Genomic DNA, 15,281 nt, shown 5'->3' with positions numbered 1-15,281 from the left:
GCACAGTTTGGAGACTCACATGACGCCTCTTTAAAAAGATAACATGGGCTTTGGGAGAAGAAGTTCAACCCTTCCTCCCAGCAGAGTTACTTTGACGTTCCTCTGGGCTCAATTTGACCCCAATTTGGCCGTATTTTAGTAAAGATTGTTGCATTTTTTGGACCTCAAAATCCAAAATCTCCTGCAACTCTTAATTTTCATCTCTGTACTGTGTTTGTCAAGTACAGTGGTGGAAATTAAGTTGATCTGAGTTATAAGAAGTGAGGTCAAATTGAAATTTAACGTACCTTGTTTTTCAAACAGTTCTTATGATACATTCAATATTTTTTTCAAGTGGCCCAATTTTCAACCCATTTGATAAAGAAATGTCCAAGTTCTGCTGTGAGTGAGTTATTTTTTGGGCTCATAAATTACTTCAGGACAACACAAGGGTTAAATCGGTCAACTGGACAAATCCTTGTAAGAGTGAAGACGTTTTGCTTCTTCAGTTCTGGTCAGATTACTGGTGGACACTTCCTTATCTCTATCTGAGGGGAGGGGCTGAATTTGTAAACATCTGTTATCTGCAGTTTCAGCTAGAACTACCCTGTTCAACTTTTAACGACTCTGCTATTGTTCTCATTGTTCTGGGTCTGAGGATGGAGTTATAGATGGAGTTATAGTCTGTACGGCAAACTGGAGTCCTGAGGAGCTCTCATGACGGTGTTGGTACATTCTCTTATGAAGTGGCTGCTTTCTCCAACGCTCACAGCACTCTTCACTACACTGAATGGAGTAGACTTACTTTGTTTAAATGACGAACAGCATGAGTAAAATTTTATGTTTTAATCATGTTGTTGTGGCACTGTTATCACACGTTCAAGTTATTCCTGAATATAAAATCACACAAAAACTGTTACACATGCTCACGCTGCTTTCTCTCCCTCTGTCACTCAAACACACATTCAAATTCACAATGTCCTGAATAATTTGATGACAAAGACACGTAAAACCACTACAACTCAGAAAGAAATAAAAAAACAACATGGTTTACAGACTGTCCTTATCTAAAATTTTAAATAAACAATCTGTTAAAAAAAAAAGAGGAAGTAACAGTCCATTTGTTTGTGTCAACAAGAGTGGTAACATAAAAAAGATCTCTCCATAGAAAACTGTCTGAGTGCAAGACAAATGACATAGAAGCCCTGGTTTGACTTATCAAACATACATTTTGTGCTATTTTAAAACACAATAAGGAAAAAGAGGTAATAACCATTCACAAAATTATAAGGTGACATCAATAATTCCATCTTTAAACAATCTTCCTAAACTCTTTTTGTTCCTTTTGTTTGTTCTTTTGTTTGTTTTTTATCAGTGTTCCAACCTGCACCCCATAACACAAAATAAAAAAAATCCTAACTCATCATAGCTCGTCATGGGTAGCCTCATCTGCTTTCAGTTTGAACTCGTTTTCCGTAATCTTCCCGTCTCCATTGCGGTCCTGGTTGGAGAACATGTTGTCGATGATGCGGTATGGATCAAAGCCAGGGGCTAAACGACCTTTGCCCTCAGTCACCTGACGCATGATGTAATCCGTAAACTGGAAAAATACACAAACAAATGATACATGCTTAGAACTTAAAATTCTCATGTCTTTTTCACACAAGCTATAAAGAAGTCATATTATGTTTTCTGTGGGGGCACGATGGAGGATAGGAGAAAACAGAAAAAATGTCAGTTAATAAATTAATTGTATAAAGTATAAATGTATTTCGTTTTGTTAATAAAAGTACCTCAGAAGATTCCACATGTCCGTTTTCATCCTTGTCCATCTCAGAGAACAGATCCGGAGATACTTCGTCGTTCCAGATAAACATGTAACCCTCGGGCAGTCCCTCCTCATACTCCACCAGCTCAACGTCAAACACTAACACTGCACTGCCAGGCACTTCGTTAGCTGGGAATAGTACAACATAGATAGCATCATATTATGGTCAGGTTTAGCAACAGAAATTTGGGGGCCCAGGGCAAGAAGCCTCACATGGGCCCCCTCTAATATAAATTCATAGGATGGACATCCAATTCTGGGTCACTACAACTCTTGGGCTTGGGACAACAGATCCCTTCGCCCCCCTCCTCTATATCCCTATTACTTTGGTAGAACAGTAAGAAACACACAGGAAAGGATGAATAATTTTGGTCAATTAATGTCAGATTAGATTACATTATGTGTCCTCTGCATGTACACATCTGTTTTTACAGTGGACTGTCATATTTTGCATTTACACTAAACCTACAACTAAGACAAAGACAGAAATCTTCTGCAGCGTGCATATATATTTACACTGAATTAACGCTACTTTTTACATTTTTATTTTTATATCCTAGTCATCTCTGGATACTGGTAGAGAATAACAGAATAGCTAATGTTATTTGGTCAAACTGTGCGCTATATTCATACAGTGTTCTAGCTTGACCAGATCATTTGACCAGTGTACAATTTGCACGTGATAATATTTGTTCATGGCCAATGCCAATACTGATTATTTAGAATCCAGAGAAACCAATGACCTATAAGCTGTGCTGAAATTTTTGTGTGAATCCATCCCACAGGAAACTCGTTGTTGTTCTACCTCTCTAAGTGTAAAAATTCATTATCATATGGGTGTGAAACAAAAGTCACTCTGCTTTGAAATGTATGTAGCATTGTCATTCTGGTATAAAGTAGTCAGAGCTCAGATGCTCAGGGGTTGGTTTAGACTTGGACTTAGACTGAGAGGAGAACTAGGGGAGAGGCCGGGAAGCTACCAGTCTGTGGCCAGGGCAGGCCTGGGCCCTGTCCTGTCTGTATTTGCTGTAACAAACAATAAACTGTGGGTGTTTTGAAATTCCTGGAAGCTAACTTCATCCTGCTTCCCAAAAGATGGACTCTGTGCAAAGGATGTTGAGAAATGTTTTGTAAGCGAATGTCAAGATGACCCTTGTGAGAGGAACCAGATGCCAGATTGAGCTCAGATTCCATCTCACTCCCTTCTATGGTCAGAGTCAGGTCCGGAGTTAGAGTTGCACCAAATTGCGTCAGGTGGGTGGACGGTCCGAGGAAGGGGTGGAGCCTCAATTCGAGTAGATCCAACAAAAGTGACAGCCACACCTGGATCTGGGGCTTTGTTGGGCATCTTTAGATTCAGAGCCACTTGTTTTTTTACACTGAACTGGTCTGGGTCCTCTCAACGACTGAGACACCTGATCTGTAAGCTAAAGTCATTTTTGTTCATACTCAACACTTCAATAAACCTGTGGAACCTTATTTTTGGACTCAGCTTTTTTCGAGAGAAAGCACCCACAAAACCTTTTTTTCTGTATTTCAAAACTCACTTCGCAAATGGATTACTTTTCATCTAGAACTGTAATTTTTCCACAACAATCTGCCCAATATTTATATCTTTCAACCGATATATTTGTCTATCTTTACTGATACAGCAGTAGAAATTTTTAAATAGCACAAAAAAATATTGTGTTTTCAGTGGTTTGTCAGTCCTCACCTACTGGCCAAGAGCATTTACTACACTTTGACCAAGTTTACGGCAAAATGTTCACCAGGTATGCATTTGTGTAAATCTCGCTCTATTTAATTGCATGAAATGTAACTGACGATCAAAATGTATATATTGTGTTAGCAAAACATGCAAGACTTACTGACACCCCTCTCTCCATAGCCGAGATGAGGAGGAATAACAAGATGTCTCCTCTCTCCCACACACATCCCGACCAGTCCATCCTCCATGCCTGGTACAACCTGGTTAGCTCCAAGCACAATGTTGTATGTCTTTCCATAGTTATACCTAAAGGATATATATTATATATTATCACACTCTAGTGTCACAATACTTTTGAATGAATGCCAAGTTTGATATTTAGCATCTTAAAATCTCCATTGGTTTAACATTAACTGTAATTTCTCTGAGATGTGATGACACAATTTGAACCTCTGTATCTGATCAGTAAGCCAGGCATAGTGTTATAACAAAGTGTGGTATCTGGCCTGCCATCTGTTATCAGGTCCATTTGTTTCTTCTTATCTTTTTTAAGGGTTAAGGCCCAGAGGGGACAAAGGTCATGACCTGACACTGTAATGTATGGGTGCAATGTATGGTAATTGCTAAGCTTTGGGGTCAAATACCTGAACAGACAAGCGGCTGTCCTGTAGTTCTATAGATTTGTAGAGTATAAATATGGGTGAGTTTCTTTGTTCGTGGTCTTTCTCACATTGGCTCAGAGAATACCCAGACTCTGTCTGTAATTGGCATATGCTCTGTTTTTGTAATAAATATCATTACACTATCAGAGCTTGTTTTTTGGGTAATTTCCTGAATACATCCCACTCCAGACCACCAGGCTACCATTACAGGTGAGCTGCTCTGTGTGCAAATTAAACTACAAAAGCATTCTTCAATGCATGTACAATGCAAAAGAAGAAAGCCACAAACACAGGAAAAGGAAGTGCACATGCATCTGTATTGCTTCACTTTTGATGGAACATACACAGCAGCTGCACAACTTACGTGGAGTCAATCGATGAACCGTCCAGTAAAGAGGCGTTGTAGTGATATTTAACAAAATCCCCTTTCTTGGTTTGACTATCGCACTCTTCTGGCTTGTATGTGACCGTGACATCAGTGCTGTCAGAAGGGTTGTGGAAGTCAATTATATGAATGTCAAAGACCAGCACTGCAGAACCTGGGATCTTGGAGCCTGTGTAAAAGTACAAATAATACAAATGACATGTAGTCTGAACTGTCAGAACCATAACGCCACACATATGTTTAAAGCATTGGGATATTTCTTTAAAAGGAACATCAAGGATTGTTTTGTGTTATGATCAGTGGTAGAATTTAACAAAGTAAAAATAGTAAAGTACTGTACTTAAGTTAGGGATCTGAAGTTTACGTGAATACATTTTAGTGGATACATCTTCCTTTTACTTCACTACATTTGAGAGCAGGTGTCTGTACTCTATTAGATCTCAAAATCTGTGTGAAATACTTTTACTTTTTACTCTTTAAGTACATTTTAAACAGGTACTTTAATACTTTTACCTAAATAGATTTTTTTCAGGTGATACTTTAACTTTTACTTGAGTATTTTTGTGAAGTATCTGTACTTGACAAAATTGAGTACTTTTTCCACCAATGATTATGATCCTAAAGCATTAGATGTAGTTAAAAAACTGTATAAAGGATTTCGTTACATTGTCATCACATTCTTTTGTCTAAGAGTAAGGCAATGGTTGTGTAAACTCTGTAGTAGCAAGGCAAAAGTTGTAAATACAGAGAGCAGACGAGAGGCAGGCTTAGAGAAAGAGTATATAATCAGCCAAGCAGGGGGTGAAAAGTGAGGCCTGATGAATTATGACATTGTCCAAACATTGTGGCCAGATTTATAATATAGGAACGTCACTTTCAGGTATTGTCTGCCTTATACTGTTAGAACAAAGGTCCCAATGAGAAAATGGAAATATACTATGGGGTAGAAGCAGCACAACTGTATATGTGAATTATAAATAAGAGCAAAGAACGCCATTCCTGCAGGACTCCGCTCATGTCTAGGTCTGTCACAATAAATACTACATCAACTTATCATTCAATACATAACAGAGGGGGTCAATAATGATAATGGGTACTTTTTCTTTGTACTAGTGGGAAATATAATATTAATAATAATACGTTCATATGCATCCTCTTTTATATACCTGTGCCTTCCTCTCCATAGCCCAGATGTGGGGGGATAGTGATGGTCCGTTTTTCTCCGACACAGACACCAATGAGGCCCTCATCCATACCAGCGATCACATAGCCCCGACCCACATATGTGTCATAGGTGCGATTGCGCGAGTAGCTGTTGAAATATCACTTAATTATAACAAGTCACATTGTTTAAATTATGCAAGAAATCAAAGTTTGTCCAAGTTTAGGTTCTGTGCTGGCACGTTAAGGTTTTTCGTTATCCTGTCCTTGGTGCTTCAACACAATATATACTTTGGGTCTTTATTTTATCTGTTGCATTTTTACACATTTTTTTATGGAGTAAAATGGTTAACGTGTTTTTCGTGACAGTGGCAGATTTACAATTAGATCCATTTTCCTCTTGATTCACCACAATCAGTTGTTGTTGTTTTCTTCTTCTTAGTAAAGCGTTAAAAATTCATGCATTGTTGACCTTGCACTGAGCCTGTCTATAGTACAGACCAATGAACCATTTTAAAGTTTAGTTTCATTTCTACAAAAATGAAAAGTTGAAGTTAGCGCAATACTGCCATAAGGTGGTGACATCAGGTATAACAGAGGATAAACCTACAGATGAAATACTGAGAAAGAAAGTAATAAAATGGTACAAATAAAATCAAATGTACCTTGAGTCAAAGAAAGTCCCATCAAGGAGGCTGCCGTTGTAATGGTAACGCACAAAGTCACCAGCAACTGTCTTTCTGGTGCAGGGTTCAGGCACCTGTTGGTTGGTCACGGTGATTCCGTCTCTAGGGTTGTGAAGGTCCAGCAAAACCACATCAAACACAAGAGAGGCCTGTCCTGGGATGTCACTGCCTGGGAAATTAATATCAAATTCAAAACTGTGTATTTTGATTTCAGTCCAATTTTTTTTCATTCTCCAATCTTAGTCCTATACTGCCCTCTTTTGACCGAGGTATAGAATTGCACTACAATGACTGATATGGCTGATTTGATTACATGAGAGAATTACCATCTCCATTCTCCCCGTATCCAAGGGAGGGGGGCATAGTAATGATTCGTTTCTCCCCAACACACATTCCCAGAAGCCCCTGGTCCATGCCTGCGATCAACCATCCAATTCCCACATATGTGTCATAAGTACGCATCCGAGTATGGCTGCAAGAAGAAGCAAAGAACGACATTTCAACATGGATTAGGATAAAATGATGGGATTGTTAAAATTTGTGGCAGTAAAAACCTGGAGTCAAAGAGAGTCCCATCCAAAAGGGTTCCATTGTAGTGATAGCGCACAAAGTCGGACACCTCCACCTTTCTGGAGCAGGTGGATGGGGTGTAATAGGTGTTGATTTTAACTCCATCTTCGGGGTTCCACACATCCAACAGCAGGACGTCAAAATGAAGAATGGAATCAGGAGGGATAATGTCACCTGTGGAGAATTAACAAGTTTTACAATGAAATACTTCTAAAGAACTCGAGTAAGATGAAAAATAATCATAAATGTTGTTTATTCATGCTGATAAATTGTTCACGTAATGACAAACACATAAAGAGTCTTGTGTTAAAATACGAAAGCATTTATATATATATATATATATATATATATATATATATATATATATATATATATATATATATATATATATATATATATATATATATATATATATATATATATATATATATATATATATATATATATATATAAAAAAGAAAGTAATTTAAAAACTAAATAGGTTCTGTGATGTAAGTCAAAATAAAGTGACCATAAATAAACTTTGGCATTGAAAATGTGAATAGCTAGTCTACATGTGGTAGCTAGAGCTGGGCACTACCATATTACGAGATCAATCGCATCAATCGATGCATTTTGTATTAAAATACAATTGAATCTCCTCTACTGTAAAGAATTTCACCAACATTTATAAAGTCTATCATTATTTTTGGTCCAGCCCAGCTTGAACTGGTCTACAAATTAAATATATGTGCAATTAACTAAAATATAAATTATGTATTTTGAAGATTAATTAAAATATTATTATATTTTAATGAATGTACTGTACATTTTTTACACAACAATTGATATTTTTTGTATAAGTATCAATTTGTATACGTATGAAAGTATCAATACTTTCATCAGCCTTATGGGTACCTCTTCATGCTGGCTTTACCTGACCAAGTATGTAGATTAATAATTGATTGGTTTAGTAATTGCGTTTAAATGGCTGTCATCAATCCTGTATCAATCAAGATATTTTTTTAAGGATCTAGCATCTGCATGTACACCCCACTATGTTTTTCTCCAGGTATTTTCAGCCTAAAAGATATATGAAAATTTTAAATTGCCTTCACTGAACTACAATGGTGTGACCAGTATACATGAATACACTACCATTGGATTACAATAACTGTTTTACCTGGCCTGGAATGGGAAAAAAAGTCTTTATTTTCTCCATTGATAGTTTTGTAGACTGCACCAAAAATCTCATTAGGGTTTCTATGTGCAGTTACATGTAAATAGAGTAGTAGTTCCTATAAACTTCATAAATCTTGTTTTACCATATCCCTTTTTGCCATAGGCCAGGTGAGGGGGGATCTTGACCAGTCTTCGCTCGTTGACACACATCCCCACCAGAGCTTTGTCCATCCCCTCAATCAGCTGCTTCTTACCAACATACACGTTGTAGGTGCTGCCTCGATCATAGCTAAATACAATAAACAAATGTTAAAATTCAAATACACACAAAAAATACTTTGAATGGCTTACATGTTGATTCTGCAAACACTTTATGCAAACTCTTCATATCTATGCTCACTTGTGCACTATTAGAAAATTACATAAATCTGCATAGGCATAATCGATATTTAAAAAATTATGGCAGAAAAAGTACACATAAAATAATGATGGTATACAGTCTGTTAAATAATTCTTGATGAAAATGGTAATTAAAATCGAATAAATGTATATAATAATAATAAAAATAATAAAAAAAAAAAAATAAAAAAAAAAAAATAATAATAATAATAATAATAATAATAATAATAATAATAATAATAATAATAATAATAATAATAATAATAATAATGTGTTCTCATGGTTTTAAGGTGCATGATGGGTTTGGGTGGCTTAGGTTAAGTGGTAGGTAACTATAGCCTATACATCCCATAGCTTCGTCTTGCCTGCGTGGCTTCCAGGGACCATCCTCTCCATGGCTACTTTTACGCATTACGCACACAGCTAGCCTACCATTGATAACATCTTCGGAGCTTAACTTAAGTTTAAAGTTCAGAAAAGGGGGGAAATGAATCGTACGAACCTGGAATCAAACTTCGTGCCATCGGGAAACATTCCGATGTAGTGATATCTGACATAATCTCCCACTTCGACTGCGCGCACGCACTGCTCTGGCACGAAAGTTTTCTCAATGAAGATGTCGTCTAACGGGATGTGAGGAGCATCGCAGGCAGCAAATGCAACCAGAAATGCAAGGCAGAGCGCCCATTGCACGCAGTGAATCATTTTCTTAAAGATTACTCAACTCGGATGTCAAATGTTAGTCTTGTAGAGGTGTTTCGCGTCCGCTTCGTCTCCCGGTGTTCTGCCTTCCTCTACTCCTACAGTCAAGTCCTGCCCAAAGTCCCGGGGCAGGGATGAACACGTGTCAAGTTACGTACATAAAGCCAACTTCCTGTTAAGACGTAAAAAATAATTTGTAATAAATTTAATCTATGTTCATGTGGAAAATATAGCTGGTTGTTTTGTTTTAATTTGACTTAATACATTTTCTTCAGTGGGATTAGGCGAGATTTGTCACTTGTATGTTCTGATTTAATCTATGGTTTAATCTATCTGTTTATTCAATCAAAATGGGCTCGGTTTTGTTCTCTGTGGCGATATGTTTGTGTAGTCTACAATGGACCTGCCTCTTGTCCATGCGCAAAAACTCTGTGTAGAACCGTTTCATTGACACTGAGTTTGTTGAGTCTGCAGCTCTTGCCAAGAAAAAAACTACAAGAAAGTCAGCCAATTTATTCTGAAGTTTAGCTTTCTTTGTCCTGTCACAGCTTTTGCACTAACAGTTAACTTGACTTTCTCTGGTGTTCACTGGGATAGTTGGGGGCACCACGTATTGCTCCTGCGCAGTGCGGCGTCTGTGATGTGTCAACGTGGTATTGTGGGGTCCCTACAACTGCACTCTCAGTAGCACAAGCCCCACGCCCCCTTTTATCGTTTTACCTGCAAAACATTACAAATCCAACGTGTTAAGATACAAGCAGAGGAGAGAAAAAGGCGTACGGAAATGATTAAATTAGGAGATTTTGGGTAAGGTTAGTTTACAAGCCTGTTATTGCCCAAGGGCCCCAAATGTTTCTACGTGGCAGACAGCGTTAAGGGGGCGGGGCACAGCTCTCACCAGGGGTCTAATTGGTGACCTGAGTGAAAAGTGTAAAAACTAGAAGGTAACTACATTTATAACTATTTAGTGAGTGATTTGGGCTATAAGCTTTTTATTTTTCCTTATATTTGGGTTGGTTTTAAGTTTTTTTCAGATATGTATGTAAAGAACTGAACTGATTTAAACTGCTTTTGTAATTTTTATGGGAGGGGCCATCAAAGTCGCTACTTCTGCCTGTTGCTGCCCGGGGGAGGGGAGCCTTTGTCCGGATACGTGATGGAACTTGAGGCGGTCCCACAAACTCACGCCTGGCTTCTCCCTTAGCTTCACTTGAGCCCCTCCGTGCACATTACTCTAAACATGGCCTCCACTGGTTCTTCACAGCTTTTAACCACACTCCTATTGGCGTTTTTATTTGTGGGAGTTCATTCTCAATACGAAAAGTACAGCTTTAGGAGTTTCCCCAGGCAGGAGCTGATGCCGCTGGAGTCCGCATACAAGTACGCACTGGACCAGTACACGGGGGAGAAGTGGAAGGAGACCGTGGAGTATATCGAGGTCTCCCTGCGGCTTTACCGACTCCTGAGGGACAGCGAGGCCTTTTGTAACCTCAACTGCAGCTCCGTTAGACTGGACGACGAGGAAAAGTTTGCGGAATTCCCAGAACTGCGCTCTTTCGGCAACGTCATGAAAAGGGCACAATGCTTGAAGCGATGCAAGCAAGGACTACCTGCCTTCAGACAAACTATGCCCAGCCGAGAAACAATAGAGGAATTTGAAAGAAGGGAGCCGTATAGATACCTGCAGTACGCGTATTTTAAAGTAAGTACATTTAAGTAGAACATATATTGGAGCTGACCACAAATTAAAGGGGTTCAATGGCCGCTCCTGATTATAGGCCACTTGGGCGTTAGGTTTTTCTTGTAATTAAACAGATTTAGGAATGTATTTTGGAAGTAATCTACTTTAGGTGCTAGATGAATCCCACACTTGCCAGAGTACCAAAACTTATTGTCTTATTTAATGTTAATGAGCGTGAAATACTGTGCGTAATGACGTGATGTACGTGTCACGGTGCAGAGGGGGATGCTGTCTCTTAGGCCTGTAAGTCAGTGGTTGTCTTTGTTAACTAAACTAACTGTATAATTATAGTGTAGTTAATAAATATCCACTATAATGTGTATTGTTTTTGAGATGAAGTGTTTCTTTAATAAATGCACATCAGTGGTGGATGAAGTACTCAGTTGTATTAAGCAAAAATAAAGGAAAAAAAAAAAACTCAAGTAAAAGCAATAGTATCACATGAAAAATCTATTTAAAGATGTACTTAAAGAGAAAAAAGTAAAAGTATTTCGTGTAGATTTTGAGGTCTTGTAAGGCTTCAAATGCACTGATTTTGATAAAGATTTGTACTGAATTTTGTTCACTAGAAACAATTTAAACAGTCGTTTTTAGCTGTTTTTATTTGTTATTTATGTTTGCTCAAACTATGAACTTGTTAAAAAAAATAAACCCCTCAGACTTTTCAGCAGGTCTCTAACAATCATAAAAAAGATTTTAACTTTTCTGTTCTAATAAGAAATGTAGTGGAAGAGTACATACCTGCTCTCAAATGTAGTGGGGCAAAAGTAAAAGGTATTCACTTTAAAATGTACTCAAGTAAATGACAGATACCTAAAATTTGCACTTAAATACAGTACTTTACTACTTTTACTTTGTTACTTTCCACCACTGATGTGCATTTATAATGGATGTACATACTGGGTAATTTACTTGATGTACAATGTATGTTTTTTATTACAGTCTGACAACCTGGCCAAGGCAGTGTCTGCAGCCCACACCTTCCTCCTGAAACATCCAGATGATGAGATGATGCAAAGAAACATGGCCTACTACAAGAGCCTGCCTGGAGCTGAGGATCATCTAAAAGACCTTGAGAGCAAATCCTATGAGGTAAAGGGGCCTAGGCTAGTGCCATATACTCTGTAATACACACTGCCATAGTGTTTGGCTAAGCAACATTGAAATGGTGGTTTTGTTTTTTAGACTCTATTTGTTCGAGCAGTGAGAGCTTACAATGGAGACAATTTCCGTACATCAGTGTCAGACATGGAACTGGCACTTAGGGATTATTTTAAAGTCTATGACGAGTGCCTGGCTGCTTCTGAGGGACCGAGAGATGTCAAAGACTTCAAAGACTTCTATCCTTCTATAGCTGGTCAGTTTCCATCACTTCTATTACAACACTGGCTTCTATTGCATGTTTAATATATTCTTTATTAATTTTCTTGATAGATCACTATATTGAGGTCCTGGAACGAAAAGTTACATGTGAAAATGATCTTACACCTGTTGTGGGTGGATTTGTTGTCGAAAAGTTTGTGGCCACAATGTATCACTACCTGCAGTTTGCTTATTACAAATGTAAGTGTCACATTTGTCTGGATGAAAATATTGTCCTGAGTAGAAAATACAACTTTTTTTTTTCTTTCTCAGTGAAGGACTTGAAGAACGCGGTGCCCTGTGCAGCCAGCTACTTACTATTTGACCCCAATGATGAAGTTATGAAGAATAATGTAGCTTATTACCAGTATCACAAAAAGCAGTGGGACCTGACAGAGGAGGATTTCCTGCCCAGATCAGTAAGACAAATTGACGACTTACATTTTACACCAGCTACTGAAGTAACCACTTGTACACTCAATAAACTAGAGTTAATGGACAGCAGTATTGATCTCCTCATAAAACTTTAATCTTCAAATGGGAGTTAATATAGCTCCCATAATGTAACCAAAGTTCTTTAATTAATGGGACAACAATGATTGGACAAGATTGATTTAAGAGTTACAGTAGATTTTCCGCCTATATTTTAATAATAATTTAACAAAAATACAAATACAAACAATCAAATCTGCCTGTCTCCAAGATGTCCATGGCTTTGCTTAGAATGATTCGCAGTGTGGCATTTTCGTATCTGTATGGAGACAAGCAGGCAATGCCACCTGGCCAAGTTACAGGTCAAATCTGTGGAGTGGCAAGCCCAGTCATGGCAAGAATACATATGTTTAATGCCAAACTATACAACATTCTAGATTCCACTCCCTTACTAAAAAGTTACATAATGCACCTTTAAACACAGACAATTAGTTAAAATATATTAGTTAATCTTTTTCTCTGTCGTTTAGGAGGCAGTGCGGTACTACAATCAAACAACTCTGCAGTTTCAGATGTTGGACTTTGCCAGACAGCGCCTGATGAGTGATGATGAGGTGAGAGTTTGTGCCTTTATACTCCTGTGGTTTGGTGTAGTGTTTTTAAATAGGTGTTTAAAATAGTAGTCATCTCGGAGCCTGTAATAAACCTTCACTTTTTTCTGTGGGTCACATGTCCCTTAAGCAATTTAGGCCTTGTCCTTACAATCAGACACTAATAGCAGCCACCCAGGAGGGGGCAGCATGACACCTGTATTTGGTAGCACTACAGCACTGCAGCAAAATAATATAGCTCCAGGGCAATATAAAACAGAATAACTGCACATGCTGTGTGACAGTTACTTTCATTTTGAGGAATATTAATATACAAATAATGGTGCCTTTTTATGTATGTGGTACAAATGTCATATTAAGCCTATTTGTAAATGTTTGTTTCTATATGTGCATTTACAGGGGGAGGTTGTGGAGTTTATTGATGAGTTTCTGGATGAGGATGATTAGCCCTGAACAGCGGGAAAACCAAAGAACTCCAAATAACAAAGCAAACACTCCACAGCATGTATTTATTATTTTGTAAGAAGCAGGGGAGTAGAGGGGGGGCCAAGGGGTCTGTTGTCCCAGGCCCCAGGGTTTTAAGGGCTCAGAATTGGACCTTAATTAATTTATATTAGAGCAGGATGGGGGCAGGTGTTTGCCTCCAGAATGATATCTCTGTATTTTTTATACAGATTGATATCAGTCTGGTCCCCATGTCCTCCGTTGCATCTCAAATCCTGTCAAACGTGATTGTGCAGATTAGGTTTTTTTTCAGTGACACATGTGAAACCAAGGAGCTCATTTGCCACTTATGATTTACAAATAAAATCAAAAACAATCAAATTTATCCCACCTCAGATCAACATAGTTTAGTGTATCACTCATTGATTCTGGAGATGTTTTTTTTCCTTTATTATTTCCCATACCAACAGATTATGTGTGTCCCTGATTGGCTAGCACACCTGTCAATCATTCACTGGTGACCAGACTCACATCTTTGTAATGTCTTGAAAAAGTGCGTATTCTGGATCCCAGGCAACCCATGTGAGGCTTCTTGCCCCAGACCCTGAAATTACTCTGGACAGGCCTGGTTAGAAGCAGTAATTGGCCACTGCAGCATCAGAAACAAGTGATAAATCATCCCCTGGGCCAGACTTCATACAGAGAATTCCAGCTGACATCGTCTATGTACGTTGGCTATATGCATTTTTTACAATAAAAGAATGTAAAATGTCTCATGTCATTTTTATTGTAATATTAGTGTTTTTATTGATGAGTACAAAGATTAAAATATAATCACAGTAGGAGTCTTTTACCTAATCCAAGCCGGACACGTGGGGAAAAGTTGTTTAATATTTGAACATTGAGAGTCTGTGCAGTTTGTCACACATCGATGCTGAAATACTGCAAAGGGCAACTTTTTCACTGTATCAGTCCCTCAGGTATCCTCACTACTCCACTTACTAGATTATTGCTTGTTTGTTTAATAGCAACCTACAGTTAAAATGTTGTTTGATCTTTCATCTACAAAATAACTAAAAGTTATACATCAGTTGCTATTATTCATTCTTAGAAGTTTTCAGACATAAAATAATATTGTTTTAAAATCACACAGATGTATTTTAGATCTTTATTTTTTGTATACTGAGTTGTTAAAGTTGTCCAGACACTGTATACACTGAAAATATATAAAAACATTGATAAGAGGTGAACAAGAATTAGTTTACTTCCAGGCTAATTTTTCACACAAAGCCAAAACCATTACCAGTCAGATATTCATGACTAAGGTTACACATGTGCTTGTACAGTACACATGTTTTGTATTTGTAAGGAAAAATAATACAAGCAGAGGATGTTAAAATGCACTGTACATATTTTCTGAGCACCAGATAATAAAACGGTACCTTTTATT

At 37.9% G+C, this 15,281-nt stretch overlaps 2 protein-coding genes across 2 annotated transcripts; one reads left to right on the top strand and one right to left on the bottom strand.

Annotated features, from left to right (window-relative positions):
* Positions 1-810: 810 nt before the first annotated feature.
* fkbp9 (FKBP prolyl isomerase 9) lies at positions 811-9,346 on the bottom strand. The gene is made up of 10 exons (XM_033975356.2): positions 9,042-9,346; positions 8,284-8,429; positions 6,964-7,153; positions 6,736-6,881; positions 6,389-6,578; positions 5,729-5,874; positions 4,542-4,731; positions 3,676-3,821; positions 1,773-1,936; positions 811-1,579 (listed from the first exon to the last, which is right to left on the bottom strand). The coding sequence occupies exons 1-10, from the start codon at positions 9,242-9,244 to the stop codon at positions 1,403-1,405; spliced, it is 1,698 nt and encodes a 565-aa protein (XP_033831247.1). The 5' UTR covers positions 9,245-9,346; the 3' UTR covers positions 811-1,402.
* Positions 9,347-10,383: 1,037 nt separating this feature from the next.
* crtap (cartilage associated protein) lies at positions 10,384-13,952 on the top strand. The gene is made up of 7 exons (XM_033975635.2): positions 10,384-10,943; positions 11,925-12,074; positions 12,168-12,339; positions 12,417-12,545; positions 12,618-12,763; positions 13,307-13,390; positions 13,787-13,952. The coding sequence occupies exons 1-7, from the start codon at positions 10,482-10,484 to the stop codon at positions 13,832-13,834; spliced, it is 1,191 nt and encodes a 396-aa protein (XP_033831526.1). The 5' UTR covers positions 10,384-10,481; the 3' UTR covers positions 13,835-13,952.
* Positions 13,953-15,281: the final 1,329 nt, after the last annotated feature.

This window comes from Periophthalmus magnuspinnatus, chromosome 11 (genome assembly GCF_009829125.3).
Source record: "Periophthalmus magnuspinnatus isolate fPerMag1 chromosome 11, fPerMag1.2.pri, whole genome shotgun sequence".
NCBI lineage: Eukaryota > Metazoa > Chordata > Actinopteri > Gobiiformes > Gobiidae > Periophthalmus > Periophthalmus magnuspinnatus.
Note: the sequence above shows the minus strand (reverse complement) of the source record. Positions and strands in the feature narration are given on the sequence as shown.

Bases quoted from the DNA above. Each gene is read 5' to 3' on its own strand.
- fkbp9 (XM_033975356.2), bottom strand. From the start codon at position 9,244: ATGATTCACTGCGTGCAATGGGCGCTCTGCCTTGCATTTCTGGTTGCA. The intron at 5,875-6,388 runs GTACATTTGATT...ATATTTCAACAG, and splicing joins GGGACTTTCTTTGACTCAAG to CTACTCGCGCAATCGCACCT. The intron at 1,580-1,772 runs GTACTTTTATTA...GTATTTTTCCAG, and splicing joins GACATGTGGAATCTTCTGAG to TTTACGGATTACATCATGCG.
- crtap (XM_033975635.2), top strand. From the start codon at position 10,482: ATGGCCTCCACTGGTTCTTCACAGCTTTTAACCACACTCCTATTGGCG. The intron at 12,340-12,416 runs GTCAGTTTCCAT...TTTTCTTGATAG, and splicing joins CTTCTATCCTTCTATAGCTG to ATCACTATATTGAGGTCCTG. The intron at 12,764-13,306 runs GTAAGACAAATT...TCTGTCGTTTAG, and splicing joins AGGATTTCCTGCCCAGATCA to GAGGCAGTGCGGTACTACAA.